This window comes from Gymnodraco acuticeps, unplaced genomic scaffold, assembly GCF_902827175.1.
Source record: "Gymnodraco acuticeps unplaced genomic scaffold, fGymAcu1.1, whole genome shotgun sequence".
Taxonomy (NCBI): domain Eukaryota; kingdom Metazoa; phylum Chordata; class Actinopteri; order Perciformes; family Bathydraconidae; genus Gymnodraco; species Gymnodraco acuticeps.
Window position 1 is genome coordinate 174,737 of NW_022990673.1, and position 22,779 is coordinate 197,515.

The 22,779-nt window shown below is 40.5% G+C and overlaps 1 protein-coding gene across 6 annotated transcripts in view; it reads left to right on the plus strand.

Annotated features, from left to right (window-relative positions):
- The window catches only part of si:ch73-63e15.2 (protein strawberry notch homolog 2), a 73,675-nt gene that overhangs the window by 44,646 nt on the left and 6,250 nt on the right, over positions 1 to 22,779 (plus strand). For 2 of the 6 annotated variants that reach the window (XM_034229750.1, XM_034229753.1), the window contains 25 exons: positions 4,941 to 5,027; positions 5,672 to 5,777; positions 6,395 to 6,555; positions 6,665 to 6,798; positions 6,890 to 6,980; positions 7,141 to 7,284; positions 7,388 to 7,505; positions 7,606 to 7,711; positions 7,883 to 8,036; positions 8,135 to 8,311; positions 9,401 to 9,498; positions 10,136 to 10,218; positions 10,541 to 10,726; positions 11,373 to 11,494; positions 11,627 to 11,758; positions 12,401 to 12,536; positions 13,888 to 14,000; positions 15,537 to 15,608; positions 15,761 to 15,869; positions 15,977 to 16,048; positions 16,158 to 16,301; positions 16,510 to 16,604; positions 20,501 to 20,593; positions 20,767 to 20,898; positions 22,520 to 22,596. In XM_034229750.1, coding sequence (XP_034085641.1) covers positions 4,941 to 5,027; positions 5,672 to 5,777; positions 6,395 to 6,555; positions 6,665 to 6,798; positions 6,890 to 6,980; positions 7,141 to 7,284; positions 7,388 to 7,505; positions 7,606 to 7,711; positions 7,883 to 8,036; positions 8,135 to 8,311; positions 9,401 to 9,498; positions 10,136 to 10,218; positions 10,541 to 10,726; positions 11,373 to 11,494; positions 11,627 to 11,758; positions 12,401 to 12,536; positions 13,888 to 14,000; positions 15,537 to 15,608; positions 15,761 to 15,869; positions 15,977 to 16,048; positions 16,158 to 16,301; positions 16,510 to 16,604; positions 20,501 to 20,593; positions 20,767 to 20,898; positions 22,520 to 22,596 — 2,942 coding nt within the window. The remainder of the gene's footprint in view (positions 1 to 4,940; positions 5,028 to 5,671; positions 5,778 to 6,394; positions 6,556 to 6,664; positions 6,799 to 6,889; positions 6,981 to 7,140; positions 7,285 to 7,387; positions 7,506 to 7,605; positions 7,712 to 7,882; positions 8,037 to 8,134; positions 8,312 to 9,400; positions 9,499 to 10,135; positions 10,219 to 10,540; positions 10,727 to 11,372; positions 11,495 to 11,626; positions 11,759 to 12,400; positions 12,537 to 13,887; positions 14,001 to 15,536; positions 15,609 to 15,760; positions 15,870 to 15,976; positions 16,049 to 16,157; positions 16,302 to 16,509; positions 16,605 to 20,500; positions 20,594 to 20,766; positions 20,899 to 22,519; positions 22,597 to 22,779) is intronic. The other 4 variants (XM_034229751.1, XM_034229754.1, XM_034229752.1 and 1 more) reach the window with 2 other exon arrangements.

A 22,779-nucleotide genomic window follows, 5' to 3' on the forward strand; every position in this document is an offset into this window, starting at 1 on the left:
TGACGTTGCAAAACAAGGTACATGTTGTGAAGCTCATAAAGTGAGGCAAATATAAATAATCAGCTGATGGAGTGTAGATGTGGAAATAGCTGCATTCGATCAGCTGACTGTTTTTACAATAAAAGTAGTTTCTTAGTGAATGTCATGTACTGGTCTTAAGGCGAGACACGGCAGGCAAAAACATCGTTTTTCAAGTACTGGTCAATTTTGAGATTTTGTGCTATTTTGATTCCATAACATGTTTTCTTTCAGGCTTTTGGAAGGAAAACGTACAAAATACACATTTAAGTGTTTTATTTTACTATAGTTTGTCTATTTGCGTCTGTAGATTTCTCCTAAATTCACCAAAAGTTAGCATTCTAACGTAACATAAAGTACCGCGACCGCTGTGTGCACCATGTCAACAGAGGTATCGTTAGAAAGCTGTGTCTCTCCTGCACAATCTCATCGGATCCAAATATGGTCATTTCCTTTGTATCAGCAACCAATCGTGAAAGCACAAAGGGGTCTTAAACCAAGAAACGAAATCTCATTGGCTGGTGTCAATTTATGACAACGTGATTCGTTCAGATGCGTCACGTGGTGTGCTAAAACACTTCCTGGTTAGCTTTCCGCTAGAAATTGAAATCTCAAAATGCCAAAAGAACGGCGAAAAAAACGTTCACAGAGAAGACGACAACAATTGTCACTTGCACGAAGCAAGGTTATAAAAAAAAAAATGACCCTGAACATGAAATACCTTCACGGAGTGCGTCGATGCGCAAGCTGTCATCCAAAGAACAGGAGGGTTTAGCTAGCGCCTCACTGCAATCTTTAAAGGTCGTTTTCTCAAAATGAGTTTTTTCTCCTACTCTGAGTTCTAAATTTCAACTTCAGTAGCACGTACATACACCAAACCTTCCAGTTATATTCCTATCAATATTATGAAGGCTTTTACAGAAGGGTTTGTTCATATATAATTCATAGCCTGAATTATACAACATTGTATACCTAAAAACATGGCGAAAATTGATATTTTAGGGCTGTTGACAGTATTTTCTGATTTATGGAGTGATAAAAAGAGATATCCAATATCCCTTCTGTAAAAGCCTTAGATGCTAATATGACTACAAAATGAAACAAGAATTTTGAATCTGGCTATATCCAAAGTTCAGATTTCGATTCCTGAAATGTGTTAAAATATGTGCATATTTAATGAGATAATGGATAATTTGCATATTTAAACATGCTATTTCAGAAAACTTGTAATACAAAAGACAATTGCCTTATTGTAAGTAATTAACTGGAGAAATTTCTAGCTGATACCTTTAAATTAATAAAATTACCCTATTCACCTGGGGTGTCTCGCCTTAAAATCTCATAACATCAGCTTTTAATGTTCCTCTTGGATGTTCTTCTTGACCCTCAGAGAAGGAGAAAATGTCCTGTCTTTCAGGCATGTCCTTTCCTAACAAAAATGACAGGAAACATAAAACATATTATTGCAGAACAAGTGTGTTATTTATGAAAGCGTAATTGTAATGTTTTTTTTTTATTTCAACAATGAGCTACAAAGACAATCAGATTATGAATGAACAGTATGAAGTTCATCAACATTGAAATATATGTTATTATCAAAATAATATTTAACTGTTATCAAAACGTAGTGCAACTGTAGAAGCTTGCTCTGTTGTCTCACTGAAAGAATAACTTTTACCACGTTTTTTACAGACAATATTGAGAGATAAATAGTAGCAGTTCTCACTATGTGTTAAATATCTTTGCCTTCAATACATTAAATTAGAAAGCTGACAAAGTCATATTGCTTGTTAACATCTAAATGTAACTTTTTGCATGGAAAAAACCCTCAACTTAACTGATGTGTAGGTGATCTAGCATTTAGTATTGTTTAATGGAATGTATATCAGTGTATTCAAGTCAATACTTCATTCATTTAAACCAATATCTTTCTTGATTCTTTGTACAGTATGAAAAGAGTCTTTGTACCTGTGCTGAAGTTCACTGCTGTGAGGAGTCCAGTTCTGTCTCACTCTCTGGTCCAGCCTGTCTGCATCACCTGGACACCTTAAACAAACAGATATATATATATTAGGGCCGGGACTCGATTAAAAAAAATAATCGAATTAATTAGAGGCTTTGTAATTAATTAATCGAAATTAATCGCATTTTTAATCACATATAAATATTTGACCTGAGAACAGTGAGAAGCAATTTTTTTCACATGGATTTTAGTATACCATTAGGCGCATTCACACCGCAGTACTTTCCCACAAAGGTTCATGAGAACTTAGTTCATGAGAACTCTTTGAACCTGGGGGTGGATTAGGCAAATGAAGCCGCTGACGTCACTTCTTCTTCTTCTGCTCTGGGTTTACTGGCAGGCCGCAAACCACTTCACGGCGTATACTGCCGCCCAAAGTCCCCGGCCGGAAGTCCCCGGAGTTGGGGAAGGCTTCAGTAGAAGCTGCTGGGACTCCCAGCAGTTTCTACTGAAGCCTTCCGAGTAAATCGCCAGAACGCCGACACCTCCTCATCTCCACCGCTCCCATGTTTTATTTTGTGTTGCCATAAGTCTCTCTGCGTTTCTGCGCTGGGCTAATGCTAATGCTAATGCAAGGATAATAAAATGGCGGCTTCACAAAACTTTTTGGGAGTTTTACGGGGCGTGGTTTGCAATCCTTCCAGCCAATCAGAAATATAGCTCTTTTCTCACAAGAGAGCCGTACGAAAGTCCCTGCTCTCTAGCAGCTCTCTGCTCTCTAGCAGGGACTTTCTTGGGGGTAAATAGGTTCTCATGAACTAATTTTAGTACCGGCTCTTTTTGGTGTGAACGCGATAAAATAATAATAAATAAATAATCCTTATATTTATTATAGCGCTTTATCAAAGACTCTCAAAGCGCTTTACAAATACACATTACACATACAGATCATACATGTAATGGTCATATACTGTGGACAATACCGACAGGAGCAAATTCGGGTGAAGTGTCTTGCCCAAGGACACAACGGCCTGACGCAGTGGGGCGGGAGCGGGTTTCGAACTGGAGTTCCCCAACGCCCCCTTGATCTGATGATCAAACGCACAGACCACTGCGCCACCCGTCCCTAAAAAAAGAGGCTAACGTCCACGCTAGCTGCTATATGTTTTGCATTGAGGTGATACTTGAGGCTTGATGTGCTGCGGTGATATGCAAATTCCTTTTTGCATAATTTGCACACAACCGTGCTCTTATCGACGCTTCCATCCGTCCGTTTTTTAAAACAACATTTCCCACTGTTGTTCACTGTGGTTTGTTGTTGTCTGAAGTCATGAACGTTAGTTGGTGCTCCAGTATAATCGGTACGCCTGAAACTCATCCAGTGAGAAACGTTCCGCGGTGCAAAAATAAGTGCGATTAAAATGCGTTAATTTTTTTAACGCGTTAATTTTTGTGTAATTAATTAATCTTAATTAACGCGTTAAAGTCCCGGCCCTAATATATATATATATGTAAAGTACCATGTGTACAAACAATATAACTGATTATCTTCTGTTGAACATGTTGGATTGTGTATTGTCCGAGTCAGGGGCCTTTTTATTTTACTGTAACTTTGGAAGTTGTGTTACCAATGCTTACTGTTTATTTGATACCCATTTGGTAATACAATTAATAAAAACAACAAGGTTTGGGTTCGTTCTTCAGATGACTGTGACGTTAACGTGTAAGCTCAATAATGAACTCCAGCTCAACCAACCATATTGTAATATCTAAGTAATCATCTTGAAATATGACATTAATAATTGTAATGGCCCGACACACCGTCCTCGTCCGATCCACCACTCGCACACTTAATCGTTATTGTAGTCCACAGGGAACCCGAAATGTTCCCACACAGCTGATTTAAAAGAAGCAGGTGGGTTCTAGCTCCTGTGTGTTATCTGAAATCGCCATACTAACTTTTCTTCTTCTTGTATTTTGTTCGTTTTGTTGTTGTGTTTCTTCTTGTTCTTCATTTGTTGTTTAAGGGCGGCTGGCAAACATCTTTTAGGCGCAATACCGCCCCCTGGATTATATAGAGTGTAGTGGATACTGCCCTGAATGACAGACTTTTTTCCCACTTGTAAAAAAAAAGGCGTATTCGTCGTGTGACTGCGTGTGCCGAACCGTGACGGTACGGAACGAATACCGTTACACCCCTAATAGACAACAATGAGACTTGGAATTAGGTCACTAGACTGTAAATAGGTATTACTTTGATCAGTTATTGCACACACAAGTTTGAGTCATCCAGTATTCTCAAAAAGTAAATCCTATACTATATTGAATGAATGTTACCATTTGTACCAAGCTATATTGAGATTTCAGGCATGATCACATAAACACTATACAGACATCTTGAAGCCGTTCACCAGATTAGCCCCCGCTACAGAGACTCGTATGAGACTTGAAATGATAGCCATCTTTGTTTTGGATTGAGTGTCCCTCAGTGTAGTATATCATGATCTTAGAGTCAGTGATTTGAGGAAAGCGACTTTGTTGAGTGTTATTTCTCTATCCCTGCTTGGTTGCTGTTGAGCCCTCTTTGACTCAGAGGGTTCAGGGATATCTTTTTGATATGAATCAGAGCTCATTCATTCCTCCTGCCTTCTGAAAGCCTTTTATATTTTCCTTTTCATTCTGCCCTAATTTCACCCATTATGTTTCCAAGACACACACGGCTTTATCTGCCTTTTGTTTTTGTTGTTGTTGTCGTTGGCTTTTCACCGCCTGACAGCAAATTGCATTTTCTTGAGTGCTGCTCCATCAGACATCTATGAAGCGCCCACATACACTTATGCACATTCATATATACACACACTCCATATTCAAGGATTATTCATGTTTTTGTGTTACTCTTTTCTTATGCATTGTGCACTGTTTTCATTTGTGTTTCTTCATTTCATTTCATTGTTGACAGCAGAATGGCACCAGCAGGTTTCATGGCTTGGCCAGTTTGGATGATATACATGCTATTATCAGCACCCCACCCTTAGGAGGATTCCAGGTAGCCACACCAACCCCTCTAATCTGATCTGTTATTAACCTGGGTTTAAGGCTTAGATTGTTTTCCATATCAACATAAAAAGCCACTAGTCTAACGCTGAGGGTCACATTTTGACGGTATATAAAGCTACTAGCATGTTGAGTTATAGTGTGCATTCTCCGTATTACCACAGATGATGAAATTGCTGCATATTGCATAGTTTGGACATTCTGCCAATGCACCTAGAGAATGGATTATTCCATATACTGCATTGTCTTTTTGAATAGTTTGTGACAATACAAAGAGACAGTGTAATATTAACCTGTCAAAATGGGACCCTTTTGCATTTCCAGCTTCTCAGATAACATTACTGGATGTTGCCTGAATATGTAAAGCATTCTTTTATCTGCAGCTACAAACATGTTTCAAAGCTCTCATTCATTCTGCACCTTTCAGCTTTATCTGTTATTTCACTGTTGCCCTGGTTACCATGCCCTGATAAGGGGTTTTAGATGTGCTGCGCTAACCTCTCTACTAACAGCTGACCTGCCTCTATCTTTCAGCTACTGTGTCTTTCCTTACTCGCTGAAACGAGAAGCATAACTCCCATATGTGGTTTTCATTAACGTGAAATACATACTCACCTTTTGTATTTGTTTGCCCAGCCTCAGAGAACACAGCCGCCCCCAGAGGAGGAGGAGGATGCTGAGGAAGAAGAGACTGATGAACTGGGACATGTAGACACATATGCTGAGTACAAACCCTCCAAATGTAGGTTACTAGACTGAATTACAACATGAAGTTAATTTTTTATTTATCTACAGTGTTCTGCTTAAAGAGGCCCTATTATGCTTTTTTTCACTTGTAGAGTGTCCTGTAGTTTGTTATAAAGGTAATGAAAGAGGTGTGCAAAGGCTAAAATCCTAAAGTTTCATCTCTCCCAGACACTCCCCCACTGCCGGGAACGTCTCCATTGGACTCCTTTATTTACTTCCGTAGCATAGTGACATCACTGTGTAATACTGTTGCTTTTATTGGCTAGCAATCCAACACATTGATTTGATTGGCTAGGGGCAGTACATTTCCGACACTTCTCTAGGCGGTTCACCAATCACAACACAGCCAGCCAGATAATAACCAATCAGAGCAGACTCTTTCAGACGGAGGGTGGAAAGAGGTGCTGCAGCACAGGCAGTATGAGAACAATAAAGAGCTTTTTGAACATTAAGCATGGAGACATGTCCCAGTAAAGGCACAACATACTAATATGAACCTGAAAATAAGCATGATAGGGTCCCTTAAAAAACAGGACACTTTTCACATTATGGATGTATCATTCGTGTCTGTAAACTGTCCTCCTATTTAAACTGCCGTTTTCCTTTTTCTAGCCACTATAGGAATTTCTCATCCTGACATAGTGGTGGAGACCAGCACTCTGTCCAGTGTCCCTCCTCCTGACATCACATACACTCTGTCTATCCCTGAGCCAACTGTCAGCGGGGGCCTGCTGTCCGCTCTGCAGCTAGAGGCTATTATCTACGCCTGCCAGGTACACACACCGTGCATGTAGCAATTATTCATTCTGTAACTGTGATGATGGCTAACATTTTATTGCCCATGCATCTTTGTTTATATATTTGCTCTTTGTGCACCCTCAGCAACACGAAGTTATCCTGCAGAACAACCAGAGGGCAGGCTTCCTGATCGGAGATGGGGCGGGGGTTGGAAAGGGACGCACTGTGGCAGGAATCATCCTGGAGAACTACAATAAGGGAAGGAAGAAAGCACTATGGTAAGAGAGAATTACAACTCTGATTGACCCCAGAGTGGGTAAATGGAGCAGATCCCGACTGAATTAATGACTTTCCTGCTCCTGCCCTCAGGTTCAGCATATCCAATGACCTGAAATTTGATGCAGAGAGAGATCTCAAAGACATAAATGCATCATTTCTTCCTGTGCATGCCTTAAACAAGGTGAGTGTGATGAGTTAAGAGAATGACATCTGTTTTAGGCAACTGTTTAAATGATGCGTGCATCCAAGCAAATGAAACAAGCTGTATTTGGAAACAGGGTAAATTAGCTCTGTATTTCACAAATGCTATCCTCTTTTGACTATTTGATTTGTTATTTTAGATTAAGTACGGAGACACAGCTACCTCAGAAGGAGTCCTATTTGCAACTTACTCTGCGCTGATCGGAGAGAGCCAGGCAGGAGGGCAGCACCGGACGAGAATCAAACAGATCCTGGACTGGTGCAAGCCAGACTTCGACGGAGTTGTATCCTTTCATTCAAAAGACCTCACTGACATCTGACAGTTTTCAAACACGAAACGATATTCTACATATTTGTTGTTATGCCCTTGACATTTCCCCATTACAGATCATTTTTGATGAATGCCACAAAGCCAAGAATGCCACATCTACAAAGATGGGCAAGGCCGTGCTTGACCTGCAAAACAAGCTGCCGCGGGCCAGAGTGGTGTATGCCAGTGCCACAGGTAGGCAGACGCATAAATAATCACACAATCTTACATGTGCATGTGTAATGCAATATGAACAAACATTTAAGAATACATATGTTTTAAATCTCTGCCCCAGGTGCCTCTGAGCCAAAGAACATGATCTATATGAGCCGCCTGGGAATCTGGGGTGAGGGCACGCCCTTCAGAGCATTTGAAGACTTCCTGCATGCCATCGAGAAAAGGTTTGTAGGGCGACATGTTGCAGAAAGTGTTGTGTTATGCCTGCCTTTCAATCATGTTGACATATATCTTCAAATTGCTGTGCCAACTGGCAAATCTCTTGCAATCAGTTTGTGGTTATAGCTGGTTGATCCGTGAGTGTGTTGAATCATTTATATGCTGTTCATAAACAGAGGTGTCGGTGCCATGGAGATCGTTGCCATGGACATGAAAGTGAGCGGGATGTACATTGCCAGGCAGCTGAGCTTCTCAGGGGTGTCTTTCCGCATTGAAGAGATCGGACTGGATAGTGACTTCAAAGTGGTCTATAACAAAGCTGCCCGACTGGTGAGCATCATGCCTGAGTCTCTTCCATATCTGTAGCCTTTTGGTATTTTCTGCTGGATGAAACAATAACAATTGTGACGGTTCACATCTGTGTGCAGTGGGCAGAGGCGCTGCAGGTGTTCATGCGTGCAGCGGATGAGCTGGGCCTGGTCAGCAGGAAGTCTCTGTGGGGGCAGTTCTGGGCGTCTCACCAGCGCTTCTTCAAATACCTCTGTATTGCAGCCAAGGTGCGCTGCCTGGTGGAGCTGGCCAAGAAAGAGCTGCTGGCCGGAAAGGTCAGCACAACACACTGTCACACACTGAGTCATACAGTATATATAATCTAGAGCAGTGGTTCCCAACCTTTTTTCCCAAGAGCCCCCCCAAATGACTCCTGTTGGAAGTTGCGCCCCCCCTCCCCCTCACACAAGGGGGTAATTCAAGTTTAAAAGTCTCAAAAATGCTTCAACTACTCAAATCAAATCAAGTTTTATTTATATAGCACATTTATAAACGATTTTTGGTCGAGCCAAAGTGCTGTACATAAAATAAAAATAGCCTACAGTAGAGACACTTTACAGCAAATACAACAGCACAGATTGTTCAGAATATCAGTATGAGAAAAAACGACACCCTCTATCCTTAGACTACTGTCACAAACTAGATGAATGTGAAGTATTTTGTTAAAGGAGGATGAAAGCGTAATTAAGGAGCACTATTGGAGTGACTTTGATGGTTATTGGACTCAGGATTAATTCATTTGGATTCCCGCTTATCCAGAAAAGCCCGGTTTGGACACTTTACGGGCAGAAGAAACATTTCTATTAAATAAAGAATTATACATTTCTGTCTTTTTATGCCTTTAATAGCTACTAACTTGAATTGTTATTCAAATTAATTAATCAATTACTTTTTATATTTTATTGTAATGTAGAGACAAGGCTTTTAGTGACAATCATGTATTGCTTTACAATTATATGTAAAAAAAAAAAGTCTAAATATGATATTTGGCCTCAAATCATCTGAGGCCTGGCGCCCCCCCCTGCGATCTTTGGCGCCCCCCCCAAGGGGGACGCGCCCCCCAGGTTGGGAACCACTGATCTAGAGGACTCTTCAATCGAAAGTCCAAGCAGGAAACACATGTCTGTAAATGTTGCTAAAGAAGGGAGAACTGCATAGAAATAATATTGTTTTCTTTCTAGTAAGTAAGAGTTGTTTTAAAGTATTGTTAACCATATTTTACACTTCCTTTTACACATGCATGAGTCGAATGCATTTAAGGATGTTAGAATATGTCCCATCTAATGCCAGGAACGAGTCCTCAATACTTCAAGTGACACAGCAGACCTGTTTATTGATGTGTATTTGTGTCACCTCAACCACAGTGCATCGTTATCGGGCTGCAGTCGACCGGAGAGTCTCGCACCAGAGAAGTCCTGGATGAGAACGACGGCCAGCTCGACAGATTTGTGTCTGCAGCAGAGTGAGTGAAAAGGAATATTTCCTCTGCATGTTTGTGTGTTTCTATAATATTAATGTTGTTATAATGTTGTTTGAAAGAGTGCTGTTTATTTGAAAGAGTGTTGTTTATTTGAAAGAGCGTGTTTGTGTGTCTGTGAAGCGATAGCTAACTGGGGGTTTCTTACATTTCATTTTGTTGCTTCATCAAAGTGATTTGCCAGTATTGAGGCGAATACACCCTCAATACATACATTTGATATAAGAGTTTCAGGCTTTAGAAAGGTTGCCTTTAGGTGGCACATCAGATCATCTTTGTTACATAAATTCAGTCCTCACCATTTATCCTCAATAAAACCAAACAATCTCTGAACATTTGAGCAGCTATTTAATTATCGAACAACGCCAGTCCATAATAACAAGTGAGGGAGGGTACATGTGATGAGCGCTCTGAACTGGTTTGACCCTGAACCTCTCAAAGCAGACATGCCTGAAGGTTTGAGGATATTAGGCCACACACAACATGTTCGTCACCCTGTCAACAACTGACAGTATAATTAGGCCAGATCAGAAATGTATGCGGTGTCAAACTGTCAAAACTGTCCTGTGTCGTCCGCTTTGCTGTCAGATTAAATGTTTTTCTCTTTTCCTCTTTCCTTTAGGGGAGTATTCCAGTCGCTTGTAACAAAACATTTCCCGTCAGAGAAACAGAGGAGAGAGAAAGCCCCGGGCCCAAAGAGAAAACGTAAGTGCCAGCATGTGCATAGTATTACAACAAATATGTTTTTTAACCTTGTGAATAGCCAGAACTCAGCAGACATGTCAGGCATTTGCCCTGCAGTCTAATTGACCAGTTAACAGAGTGTTGTTTGTTTGTATATACATGTATTTATGTGTTTCTGGCTGTTTGATTACCATCTGCCAGCTTTGATTGTCTGTGAAACACAATTTTCTTGCATTATGCTTTTATTTCTTGGCCTCTCATTGAGTGTGAATACAAAAAGTCAAATATCTTAAGCTGTAATACAAATGTTATCATTTAATAACATGATGTGTCCTCCAATCAGGGAAGCCCCCAAGGGGTCGCCATCCCAAGGTACCCAAGCACACGGTGGACAGCGGGGGTGTGATCAACATCAGCGACGACAGCAGCAGTGACTCCGACGGCATGGACACGGACTCCAACTCCTCACCAGACTCCTTGCTAGACAATGATGATGTCATTTTTGTTAACCACACTAGCCACCAGACAGGTAGGGAGATGTCATTTTCTCTGGAAGATATTTCAGCCTAAGTGTCCAGTGTTGATCAAATACTTGCATGTCTAGACAGAGAAACGACCTTCTGTTGACCTGTTGTTATTATGACACTCAGCTATTTGGTCAAATAGTTCTTACCTTCAGATTCTTAATCTAGCTTAAAGTTTTTATTTCTGCTTGTTTATTCATTGTGTAAAAAACACACATTTGTGGATAAAGGTTAGGCTACAGTAATATCAGGAGTATTATACTATTTGTAGAATAAGATTTTAAATAACTCTAAAACGTTGCCAAGTCCACAAGTCTTTTGTCTTTTAAGTAGATTGTTTCCTATTCACATCAGCCTTCTCACTTGAGCCAGAAAACGTTTTGCTGTCCTTCTAGCTGCACACAGCGGGAGGGACGCACCTTTGTTTACAGTGTAGTAACTTAGTAAAACCATGAATGAAATGTATATAAGGAGTCAGCATGTCGTTGTATCCCTGGGAAAGACACTATACCCCAAATTGCCCACAGTATTGAATTTATATAAGTCGCTTTGGATAAAAGTGTCTAACAAGTGACATGTAATATAACCACAATAACAACCTTTGGACGTCAGGGTTACATGGTTAATTTCCTCTTTGCTTCCTGTTCACAGCCAGGATAGAGGAGATGAAGCAGGGGCTCCTCAGTCAAATATCCGTGCTGGGAAAAGAACTACCTCTCAACACCTTGGACGAGCTCATCGATAAGTTTGGAGGACCAGATCAAGTCTCAGAGGTAAGAGCCAAAGCAAAGAACGATAAACGACCGCGCTATGTGTTTCTAATGAGCCTAAATGGTGTCACTGTCTCCACTTAAATTAATGTATTATTTATTTACTTGACATTGTGATGAATTTTTTTTCCGCAGATGACTGGTCGCAAGGGTCGTGTGGTGCGGCGCCCTGATGGCAGCGTCCGCTACGAGTCTCGGGCTGAGCAGGGTCTGACCATCGACCACATCAACATCAAGGAGAAAGATCGCTTCATGAGTGCAGAGAAGGTCAGAAACCCCAATCAATCAAGGAGAAATAGGTCCTGCATGACTTTGCTGCTAACATTCTGTATCTTAAAGGTCACCTATTATGCAAAAGCCACTTTTTCATGTCTTTTATACATAAACATGTGTCCCCTCTGTGTAAAGAGATTCTGAACGTTTCAGGAAAAAAGATTTTCTTACTTTTTGTCCTGATCCATTTCTATAAAAACCTGTCTGAAAATGAGCTGATCAGATTTTGACCACTTTATGATGTCATAACAATTTGTTGGCTTGTGTAACCATTAGCCAATCACCAACCAAGGTAACCCCCCCCCACCTCATCAGCTGAATCTCCTCCTAGAGCACCATTGTGGTTTTCTTAACCAAATCTCTCTCAGAGGGGCGTGGGGAGGGGCTCCTTATTTTCATCTAAAGTAACAGACAGAGAATCAGCACTTTTGAAACAGAGGGGATTATGGGATGCTGCAATGCATGATCTGTTTGGTGTTTGGAGCCAAACACTTCAAAGACATGTTTTGTATATATCTGAGACCTATAATATATTGATGAAAAACAGTATAATAGGAGACCTTTAAAGGAAGGTACTGCTTTATGAACATTGTGCAATAAGATTTTTTTTACTAACTATCCTAACTTTTCCTTCAGTACGTGGCCATCATCTCTGAGGCGGCCAGCTCTGGGATTTCCCTGCAGGCGGACAAGCGAGTGAAGAACCAGCGGCGCAGGGTCCACATGACCTTAGAGCTGCCTTGGAGTGCAGACAGGGCCATTCAGCAATTCGGTGAGTCAGGAAATCAAACAATGAGTCTTTCAAAAGTGAACAGGAAAACATGGACCGCAATAAAAACACATTCCTTCTTTCCCACTTAGACTAGCCAGGGTCCTTTTTGTGGTCTGAATCTTGGGTATCTTAAGCTAGCGCTAGCCTAACTGTGTTTCTCGTGTTTGCTGCTTGCCAAATGTGAGTTAGTATTTGCTGCCCATATGCAGTATAGCGAAGAATTTCAATTTAACATAGTTTAATTTTTGCAATTGTTGTTATAGTGTCTAGTTCAGTCTGCACATTTTTTAAATAAGGTAGTAAACAGAAATACTTTAAAGTTACTATGTAGGAAATTGTGAAAAGGTTACCAATAAAAATATGCTCCGTCAGAATAAAAATCATCTATTCTTTTTTTCCTTTTTTCATATTTCTTTTTTCTTTCAAGGTCTGAATATATCTCTACTACCACTACTACTTTTTTATCAATGAGCTGGAAGTTCTTTGCCGCTGCACTTTAAGATGTAACATGTTGAAAGATGGGCTGTGTATAAGCCTGAAACAAGCAGCTGTTTCAGGGTCAAAGGCTATCAGGAACGTTAAAAGAGAAATGTGTCAGGACGGGGTCTCTCTGTGCAGCCCTGCCTGGGTTTATCTCATGTGTAGAACAGGGATTACCAAATTAGGACAAATGCTGTCTTGTCTCACTGAAACACTCCTCGTAATGTGCGGTTTTCTTTCTGTTAGTCTACATGGTTAAGTGTGAGTTTGCTGCCAGGCAAAGGCAATCATCTAGTCAAGTAGCATCTCAGCATTTGTTGTTTTAAAATAAATGCTGTACTCACTCAAGCACACTCACACACCATCGTATAGGACAGAATAAATAAATAGTTTGACGTAATTATAATACTAGTAATAATTAATTTGTAAGCAGCCTTCTTTCTTAGTGTCAGACTCTTATCTTAATTCTTGTTTGGCAGGTTGGCACACACACACACACACACACACACACACACACACACACACACACACACACATTGTTACAGTTATATTCATTTCCTCATAGAGGTTCTAAGGAATTCTTCTCAGCTTCCAGTTTCTTGTTGTTAATGAATAAGGCACTGTTCAGGGTCTGAAACATGATGTGAAACTGTCGATTTAAGAACAGATCTCATCTGATGTTGTCATCATAAAGATCCCCTTTCTCACTCCTCTTTTCTTAAGAAGAAACAAGTCGTCATCAAATCTGTAACTTGTTTTTGTCCGTCTGGATTTTGATACTGTCTGTTGAAAAATGTTGCACTCACAGTGACTTGAACTTCTCAAATGTTATCAATAATGTCTTATTATTGTTTTTGTCTTGTCTCTGCAGGTCGCACCCATCGGTCCAATCAGGTCACGGCTCCAGAGTACATCTTCCTCATTTCAGAGTTGGCCGGGGAGAGACGTTTTGCCTCCATTGTGGCGAAGAGACTAGAGAGCCTGGTAAATAGAGCTTTTATAAATGTGAATGTGTGGGTGTTGGTGTGTTGCATCTCCTTTTATTTTTGAACAATTTGTACTACTTTTATGTGTGATTTTCCTGTTAACTGAGTGAAACCTGTCTCATGGGAAAACAATCATTTTCATCTTGTTGTCCTTTGGATTGTGAGAAGAGTGTTTCTTTTGTAAATGGAGAGAGTTAGTATTTATTGATTGTTATAGGTTGCCAACACGTTGCCCTCTCAGCCTCACTCCTTGCCCTTCCTGTGGCACGGGGTATTCCCAGGCTCCTCCATGGAGTCTCTTTTATTGGCGGTTCACTTGAAGTTACATCAACTTTTCTCCACAAACCTCAAGGGATTCTGGGTCTTCCCCTTCTCCGGCTCAATAATGGAAAACTGAATAAGCAGAAAAAGCTAAAATGTTTGTCTGAATAATTTATAACTCTCGGGGTTACTTTCCATAATTATCAATGCATTTCAGTGCAAGCAGTCATTTATTTCCATAGTGACACAGCATGACACTTCTTTTGGGAAAACAGCAAGAAGGGTTCCAGAAAGTCGTTCATGCGGTTGCCAGCTTTGTTCGGTAAATCAGCATCAAGCATAGGTCACATGTCCTCTGCATGCCTGAACCCGATACAACACACACATGCACACGCACACACGCAGTCGCTTATACTTGGATTGTTGACGATCCCTAGAAACGGGCAGACTCCAGATCAGCAGTGAAGTCATATTTGGCTCAGATATTCTTTGTTTTGGTAGCTTAAGACATCTTTCTGAGTAGGCAGAGCCAGCACCTTGCTGATCTTCTGTTGACTTTGCTTCTTCTTCAAGTTTTCCCTCACCGCTCCCTTTCCAGTTCACTTAAAATCTTACGAGTATGGAAGATAATACAAAGGCAGGCTGGGCTTTTAATTATACCCATCATAAAAATAAACTTGTGTTTGAATGATGTTTCTCCACTATATCACAATGCTGCTGTTTGATGCAGAGTCAATGTACCTGCAATACAAATGGGACCTTTTTCAAAGTGAGACTACTACAGGTTCAATCCCTGGATCTCTGACTGGAATTTAACTTTGCTTTAGATACATATTACTAGGAAACAACAGCTGTATCAGACATATTAGGCATATTTGCTAATCATAGTTCAATTATTTTGAAGGGATTTCTGTACTTTGCCAACTTGTGAATATTGAATTCAATATCCTCACTCCTCACTTATGTTAAATACTGTTTCTCTTATCATTAAAAGAGCAGGATCTATGAACGAGAGGGCAACAAGTCCACGCTCTTAGCCATTGTAATCAAAGTAATCCTATAACGGCTGCACATTATCCATTCGTGTAGGTAATGCTCATCCTCGCATACCAACGCTAAGCAGTGAAGTCGGGTTGTGTTCTATTGATGAACGGCAAACACAGATTTATCCGACGTCACTTTGTCCATCTGTATTAATGTGACGAAGCTCTGAAGACTGTAAACCTAATACTGCTAATACTAATAATACCACTTGTGCTAATCCACTTTGCAGGGTGCATTAACCCACGGAGACAGAAGAGCCACAGAATCCAGAGACCTGAGCAAGTACAATTTCGAGAACAAGGTAAGAAAATGTAACTGACTTTTTAAAGTGTGAAAACATGATTATTTTTAAGCTTTAAAGAGGACTTGTTTTTCTCGCTGTTCATTCGTGTTGCTAAGTGATTGTTCTCAGATAATGTTCCTATACTGATTACATGCCCCTATTTCTTGCAGTATGGCACCAAGGCTCTAGATAAAATCACCAAAGCAATCCTTGGCCATATAGAGAACAAGGTGCCCCCTCCCAAAGGATACCCTGGGGGTGAAGCCATGTTCTTCAGAGGTGAGTTATTTGAGGTGTTGTTTACTGTCAGCATCTGTAAACAGAGAACCAACTCCCAAGCATGTTCACTGTGATTGATCACTAAAACTAGTTTGTTCTTTTTTCAGAGATGAAGATTGGGATGATGGATGTAGGCATCTTTTGTAGGGAGCCACGCTTTGGGATCAATACTGAGAAAGGTAGAGTGTCCAAGATGCATGCAGACACAATTCCATAGCTCTGTTATTTGTTTATTTGTGATGAAAAAATGAGCCACATTAATTGTTCTGCATTGTGCTTTTATCCCAGACTGCAGCATCACAAAGTTCTTAAACCGCATCCTGGGCCTGGAGGTCCACAAGCAGAACCATCTCTTCCAGTACTTCACCGACAACTTTGACTACCTGATCGAGAAGGATAAGAAGGAGGGCAAATATGACATGGGAATCCTAGGTATGGAGGTCAAATGTGGAGTTTAAGCACTTGCATGGTGCCACTGTTTACAGAACATTAACCTCCATCAGTGTGGATCCTAACATCGTTATTTTTATAAATGGTATGGTTGTTAAATCTGGCAATAGTGTCTGTTCCTTTCTTCAATTGTCTGCGATTGTGTTCCTGATCTTTTAATGTTAGTAATCGCCTCTTTTCTCTCTGGCAGACCTTGCTCCAGGTAACGATGAGATCTATGAGGAGAAGCAGGAAACGTTCATGACGGTTGGAAACCCTCAGGATGGCCAGGTTGTTCTCTATAAGGTAATCCTCATCATCTCATGTCGACTACATTGTTAGATAGCTTTTGTGAAACACGTGTTGTGAGACTAAAATCCTATGTTCAAAATATCATAATTGTCTCTTGAGATACTCCTTGAAATCTGCTTTATGTTCAACATGATCTAGTGTCTTGTCTCTTAAATAGTCCTGTATTGGAGTGGAGCAAACTATGGTCAAAACATGTAAAACTGGTAAAATAAACAGCTACAATCAACAGAAATTCTTACATTTAGTAAATAGTAACAAATTAGATTTTGAAGAGAAGCTTTGAGAGACTGGTTCAATCCCTTCACACAGTGTGAGGAGCAGAGGCACATTAACAGGCTGATCTTGAGGCATCACACATCCCAAACAAAAAGGTTAATTCTATGAATAAACATGACCCCAAATATATGCAAATCTTCTCCTCTCTCCTTTTATAATAAACCCAGCGGGGCATGAAGGCTCCCAACAGACCAAAACTATGAAAGTTCACGTGAAATGCCAACAAAGCAATATCCACTGATAGTGTAGGAACATCCAATGAATGAGGATACATTTATTCAGGATTTCCTGACAATTTTTGCACAGTGCACAAATGATTTGCACACAAAGAAAGTTGGTAAAGAGTGTGTTCCACATTACCTGCAGACCAAGAAGTAACTCGAGAAGATACCTCTAGACCAGGGGTTCTCAAAGTTTTGATGAGTGAGGGCCAATTTAGGTACCCAATATTGGATTGAGGGCCGCCCAAGAAAAAACGGAACACAAAATAATTCCAAAACAAATCCTTTCTTTATTGTACTAACCAATTACCGCAACTCGCGAGATGCCTAGTTGCCATGCAACCAGTAGTCTAGCAAACTTTCCACAAGCTGTCATTCATAATTTAGGAATGACAACCCAGGGGGCGCAGTTTTACCATTCTTAACCCTCTGGAGTCTAAGGGTATTTTCTCGATTTTTAGATGTTTTCTTAAATCACCTTTTAAATGTATTTCTTCTAACATGGCACCCCATGTGTTAAATATCAAAATGTTCAGGACAATCTCTGGTATTGCTATATATGCATATTGCTCACCTTAGAGCACTGTTTGATGAGATAAGTAGCTCAAAAGCTTAAAATGTGAAATCCAATTTTTGGAAAATCTTCAAAACTCTTGTGAAAACACAAATTTACTCATGTGATCGAATTGTTTTGGTGTTTTAGATTTGGTTACCAAAGTCCTAGGATCACAAAAGCAGTGCAATATTTGAATTACACTGTATATAAATGTGTTATTCATGTCTAAAATGAAAAACATTAAATTCAAATTTTGAGTAAAATAGGTGTTTATCACTTTCACCAAAGCAGGGACTGCGATACATTAGGACTGAATAATGACTTCATATCACATACCAAGGTTCATGTGATGTGTACAAATACAAATTGAGCATTCAACCTTTTTTTTTTCAACCAACAATTTATTATAAATATGTTTTTTTCAACCAACTATTTATATAAATATAAGAAACTGGAAAATCTCACTATTTACAATATTGAACATCAGAACTTTCAACCAACTATTCATTATAAATGTCAAGACAGTGTCAAGGTCTTTGTCTGTCTTCCAAGACAGTGGGTCTGGCTGCTGTGTAGGTGGGGGTGATGGTGCATGGGCTGCTGTGTAGGTGGGGTGTACAAGTGCTATACGAGACCTCCACGAGACCTCCTTGCTGGCTGGGTTGAAGGTGATGGCTGTGGTGGAGCCTTTGTGCTGAGGTGTATCTTGACCTGATGGCAGCCACAGATGGAGGTGGAGGCAGCTGTAGTGATGATGGTCTGCTGGTCCTTGGTGGTGATGGCTCTGGTGAAGGCCCTTGAGCCACAGTAGATCTTGACCTGGGGGCCGGCACAGATGGATGTTGTGGCTGCTGGATAAACGCCGCCTGTGTAGGACAATAATTACAACAAATTGTATTGAAATAAAGTTCAAGTAAAATGTTGCTCAAGCACAAATAACAATGCACACATAAAAATAAAGTTTGAGAGGTTGCAGAAGGAGTCTCTCTCGATCTCGATCTCTCACACACACACACACACACACACACACACACACACACACACAGGTATTTCCAGTTACTTTACATTCAGTATAAAATCACAGACACACATATACATAGGCTACATCTGATTACAAAGTCTCATCTGTACAGGACGGTAAAATAATAACAGGCACACATATAAATAAATCTATGACAGTCTCATCTGTACAGAACAGTATGATAAAATAATCGATGGCAAAAACATGTCACTGTAAATGTCTCCGTTGTGGGACGAATAAATGATTAATTTAATCATCTACACATGTAATCTCACTTTTACACACCAAAATAACGTTAACACAGAGTAAACGTTTGAGTCTATTTTGTCCCAATAAAAAGTTAATGACTATCGATAAAAAATATATATCAATAAACCTATTGTTCATTTTCGCGGTATTCCCCACACATTGCTAGTACACTATTACTGTAATATTTACACTTACCCATGTCCAAATGGATCCTTGTTGTTGTCTTTGTATTCTTCTTCTTCAGAAGAGTCGAAGACTTCAGGTTCTGAGGCTCTATCTTCACTGCTGCTAGCGAAAAAAAATCTCTAGCGAAGTCGGCAACTGTAACGTTTTTTTTAGCCATTTTATCTGTCTCTCTCTCTCCTCACTAAAGGAAACTGATGGGAGACACGTGGTTTATGTTTTTTTTACTTGGTGGGTAGGCCCTTAGTGATTTCTCGATGTCCATTGGTCATTTCAGACCATGATGGCTGCCGGCCGAGATTTCCTTGACGGACACACAAATCCACCAATCCCACACAGTGTAAAGTCAAGCTGCTTTGAGCGGCCATATTGCTGTGCCCTGGTTACAGTCTCACAGGAGATACCGCTGGAAAGCTACTCATTCTAATTCTTACGAGATACAACCATGGAGGATTAAAATATAACGCATGCATTTCAGCGTGTCACATTAACTATCGCGGGCCGCCAGAAACATTTCCGAGGGCCGCCATTGGCCCGCGGGCCGCACTTTGAGAACCCCTGCTCTAGACTAAATGACGATTGATGTCACTTTACCAGAAATAAGGCTGTTATCATGCAGGGTTAGCCCATGGCTAAAGGGGGCCTATGTAGACACGAGTGGCAGATGAGAACAGGATAATTACGATAAATCTTCTGCTTTCGGCTGCAGGCTGACTTGCCTTTGACATTTCAAAGTTGTAGCCAGGCAGAACGCTGCACAACTAGGACCTGTTATGCGAGTATAGAGGAATAGTGTCTGTTGGCATGAATGAGTTACAGAACAGGCCTGTTCAGTGTCACGGCTCCTCTGGCCTTTACCTGCAACTGAAGTCAGTTATCGCCAACAATAGAACATAAAACAACTAAGAATAGACACAATGTAAATGCAAAGAGACACCAAATGGCTACAAAAAGTCTGAACACAAAACACTGAGAAGCATTTACCACACAGAGACACAAAACAACCATAAAAGACACTAAACAACCACAAAGGAACACAGAATGACCACAAAGCTAAACAAAACGACCATATAAGAAGCAAAATGACTACAAAGAAACGCCCAATGACCACACAGGGACACCACACAACAATAAAAAGACACTCAACAACTATAAAGACCGTGTCGTGCTCCAATATAAGACAGGTGGTGGGGTTTAAATGTCTGTGCCCACGGGCCCATTGTCTCATCATCCCACGACTGTGTATATTTTCTGGAGGACATGCTCTGGAGTTTCCATTCAAGAGTCTGTCTCACCTTCAGTGTGTGGTTTCGCAGCTGCTTGGTCCCCCATCTTTCTTTTTCCCAGCACATGCTTACATCTCTGATTCCTTGTGTCCCTGCAGATCAGCGTGGACCGAGGCATGCCCTGGGACGAGGCCCTCAACAGGTCCCTGAAGCTCAGCGGGCCCGATGACGGATTCTACCTGTCGCTGAAGGTGAGTCCATGTTATAATAAGCAAACTGTACCTGAGGATTACTATAAAAGGCATTATATCTCTATTTGAATACAGACCTCTCAGATTAGCATGTGATGACTCAATGGTTGTCCACTGAAAACGCTATTAGTCCCTTAAACAGAGTAAATATTTAACCTCTGCTCTCTCCACAGCTGCGAGGGAACCACCCATGTGTGCTGCTAGCTGAGCAGGGAAGAGGCAAGAACCTCATCGTCTACAAGCCCAACATCGGCAAGCAGACGCACCCCGAGAGCCTGGACAACCTGCAGCTGCGCTACAGAAAGGTAATAAACTAAATTGTGGATTTTTTAATCGGTCAGGATTATAGTTTTGTCTCTATATGGAGGTTTATGTACTGTAAAATGTCTCTAAAATGAGGAGAGAACATTTTTGTTTTTCATCTAAATATTTTAAAGGTCATATTTTAGCTTGTTGTGTTTTCTTCAGAGTTTCTTTAAGATAACAATAAAAACATTTGTAAAAATATTTGATTATAGCCAGGGAAGGATTGACATAAGAAAAGCTTGAAGTGTTCCCTTTGCTATTTGGAGTAAATGTAATTTAAATATGGTGTACGATGCCCCCTGGTGGCCATGGAGGAGTACTGAACTGTGAAATATTCAAGGCACTCTGGAGCAGAACAATATGTGAATGTAACACCAGTGGCGGTTCTAGACCAATTTGACTGGGGGGGGCCACTGGGAGGCCAGTTATTTTCTGAGGGGGGCACAATAAATGCAGGATGAAAAAGAGAACTAGACCGTATGAAGTAATTGCGCATAAGAAAACAATGCAATACAGTTATTGGTATTTGTTTCAGTACACTTATTTATTTCAGATATATCTTATAGTTATTACTGTTAGCTTCAGCTTAAGTTATAGTACAATTTTTGCACTAACACCATATTTATATAAAAATAAAGGCAATGAACAGTTACATCTCTACTTTACATCTACAATTACACGGATACAATAGTTTAAATCAGGGCCGGCCCTGACCAATTTGCTGCCCTAGGCAAGATTTTAGCTGGCGCGCGTGGTTCTGTTAGTATAAGATAATAAGATGTACTTTGTTGATCCAAAATCGGGAAATTGTGTTATGAAATAAAACATTTTTTTTTAATTTATTTTTTATTTTTGGCGCCCCCCATAGATTGATGCGCCCTTAGCATTCGCCTATACTGCCTATACCAAGGGCCGGCCCTGGTTTAAATCACCTTCAATTATCGTGGTAGTCTCTCGAAACGTTTCGATCAGTCTTTCTTGGATGCAACAGCCTCTGATGATCCGAGATGAAAAGTGTTTGTTTTTCGCGCGCTTCAGCCGGACAATGGGTCTTGAGTGCACCGCTCTAATGGGTCCTGAGTGCACTGCTCTAGAATGACGAATAACATTAGTTCCGTCTATTCCGTCATTCAATAAATCGTGTAATAAATCATACATTTTTAATTTTTTTCACTTTTCATTTTTAGGGGGGCCACAGGGGGGTCAGAGGTCAGTGTTAGGGGGGCACTGGCCCCCCCTAGAACCGCCCATGTGTAACACAAACTCCTAAACTCCTTAACAATAACATGATTGGCGTAACAATTAGAAATACATATACATGAAGAGGATGAAGTTCATGCCAATGTTGTTTATTTAAATTGTAACTGTTTCTCTTCCATACATTAAAAACAAGTTATTATTAATCTGGGGGTAAATAACTTACCCCTAAACCAAAAACACAATAGTTATTTTCATCTTGACAATAATAAAAAACAAGGTAAAACTACAATATGACTTTTAGTCTGAAGTTAAAGAAGCCTCTTTTTACTTAAGTTTCCACTTAGGCTAAGATATATTTTTTAAAGCTGGGTAATTGAGTTTTTTTTGCTGATTTTAAATGTTGTAAATGTTCTCTCCCAGGTGACTTCAGAGGAAGCGAGGGACAGCTGGGAGAACCAGTTCAACTTCTCCTTCAAGAAGTGCAGCCATGCCAACTGGTAAGCAGCAATTCCCATTGTCCCGTGGGATTAATGGCTCAATCCATCCAATCAGGCTGCTACTACTAATGCAGTCAGGGTGGCTTACAGGTCAGATGCCATTCCTGAGGATTTGCAGATCACCTGAGAACTAGTCATGAAGAAATAACCCACACATGTGCCCGTGTCACCGGATGAACAATG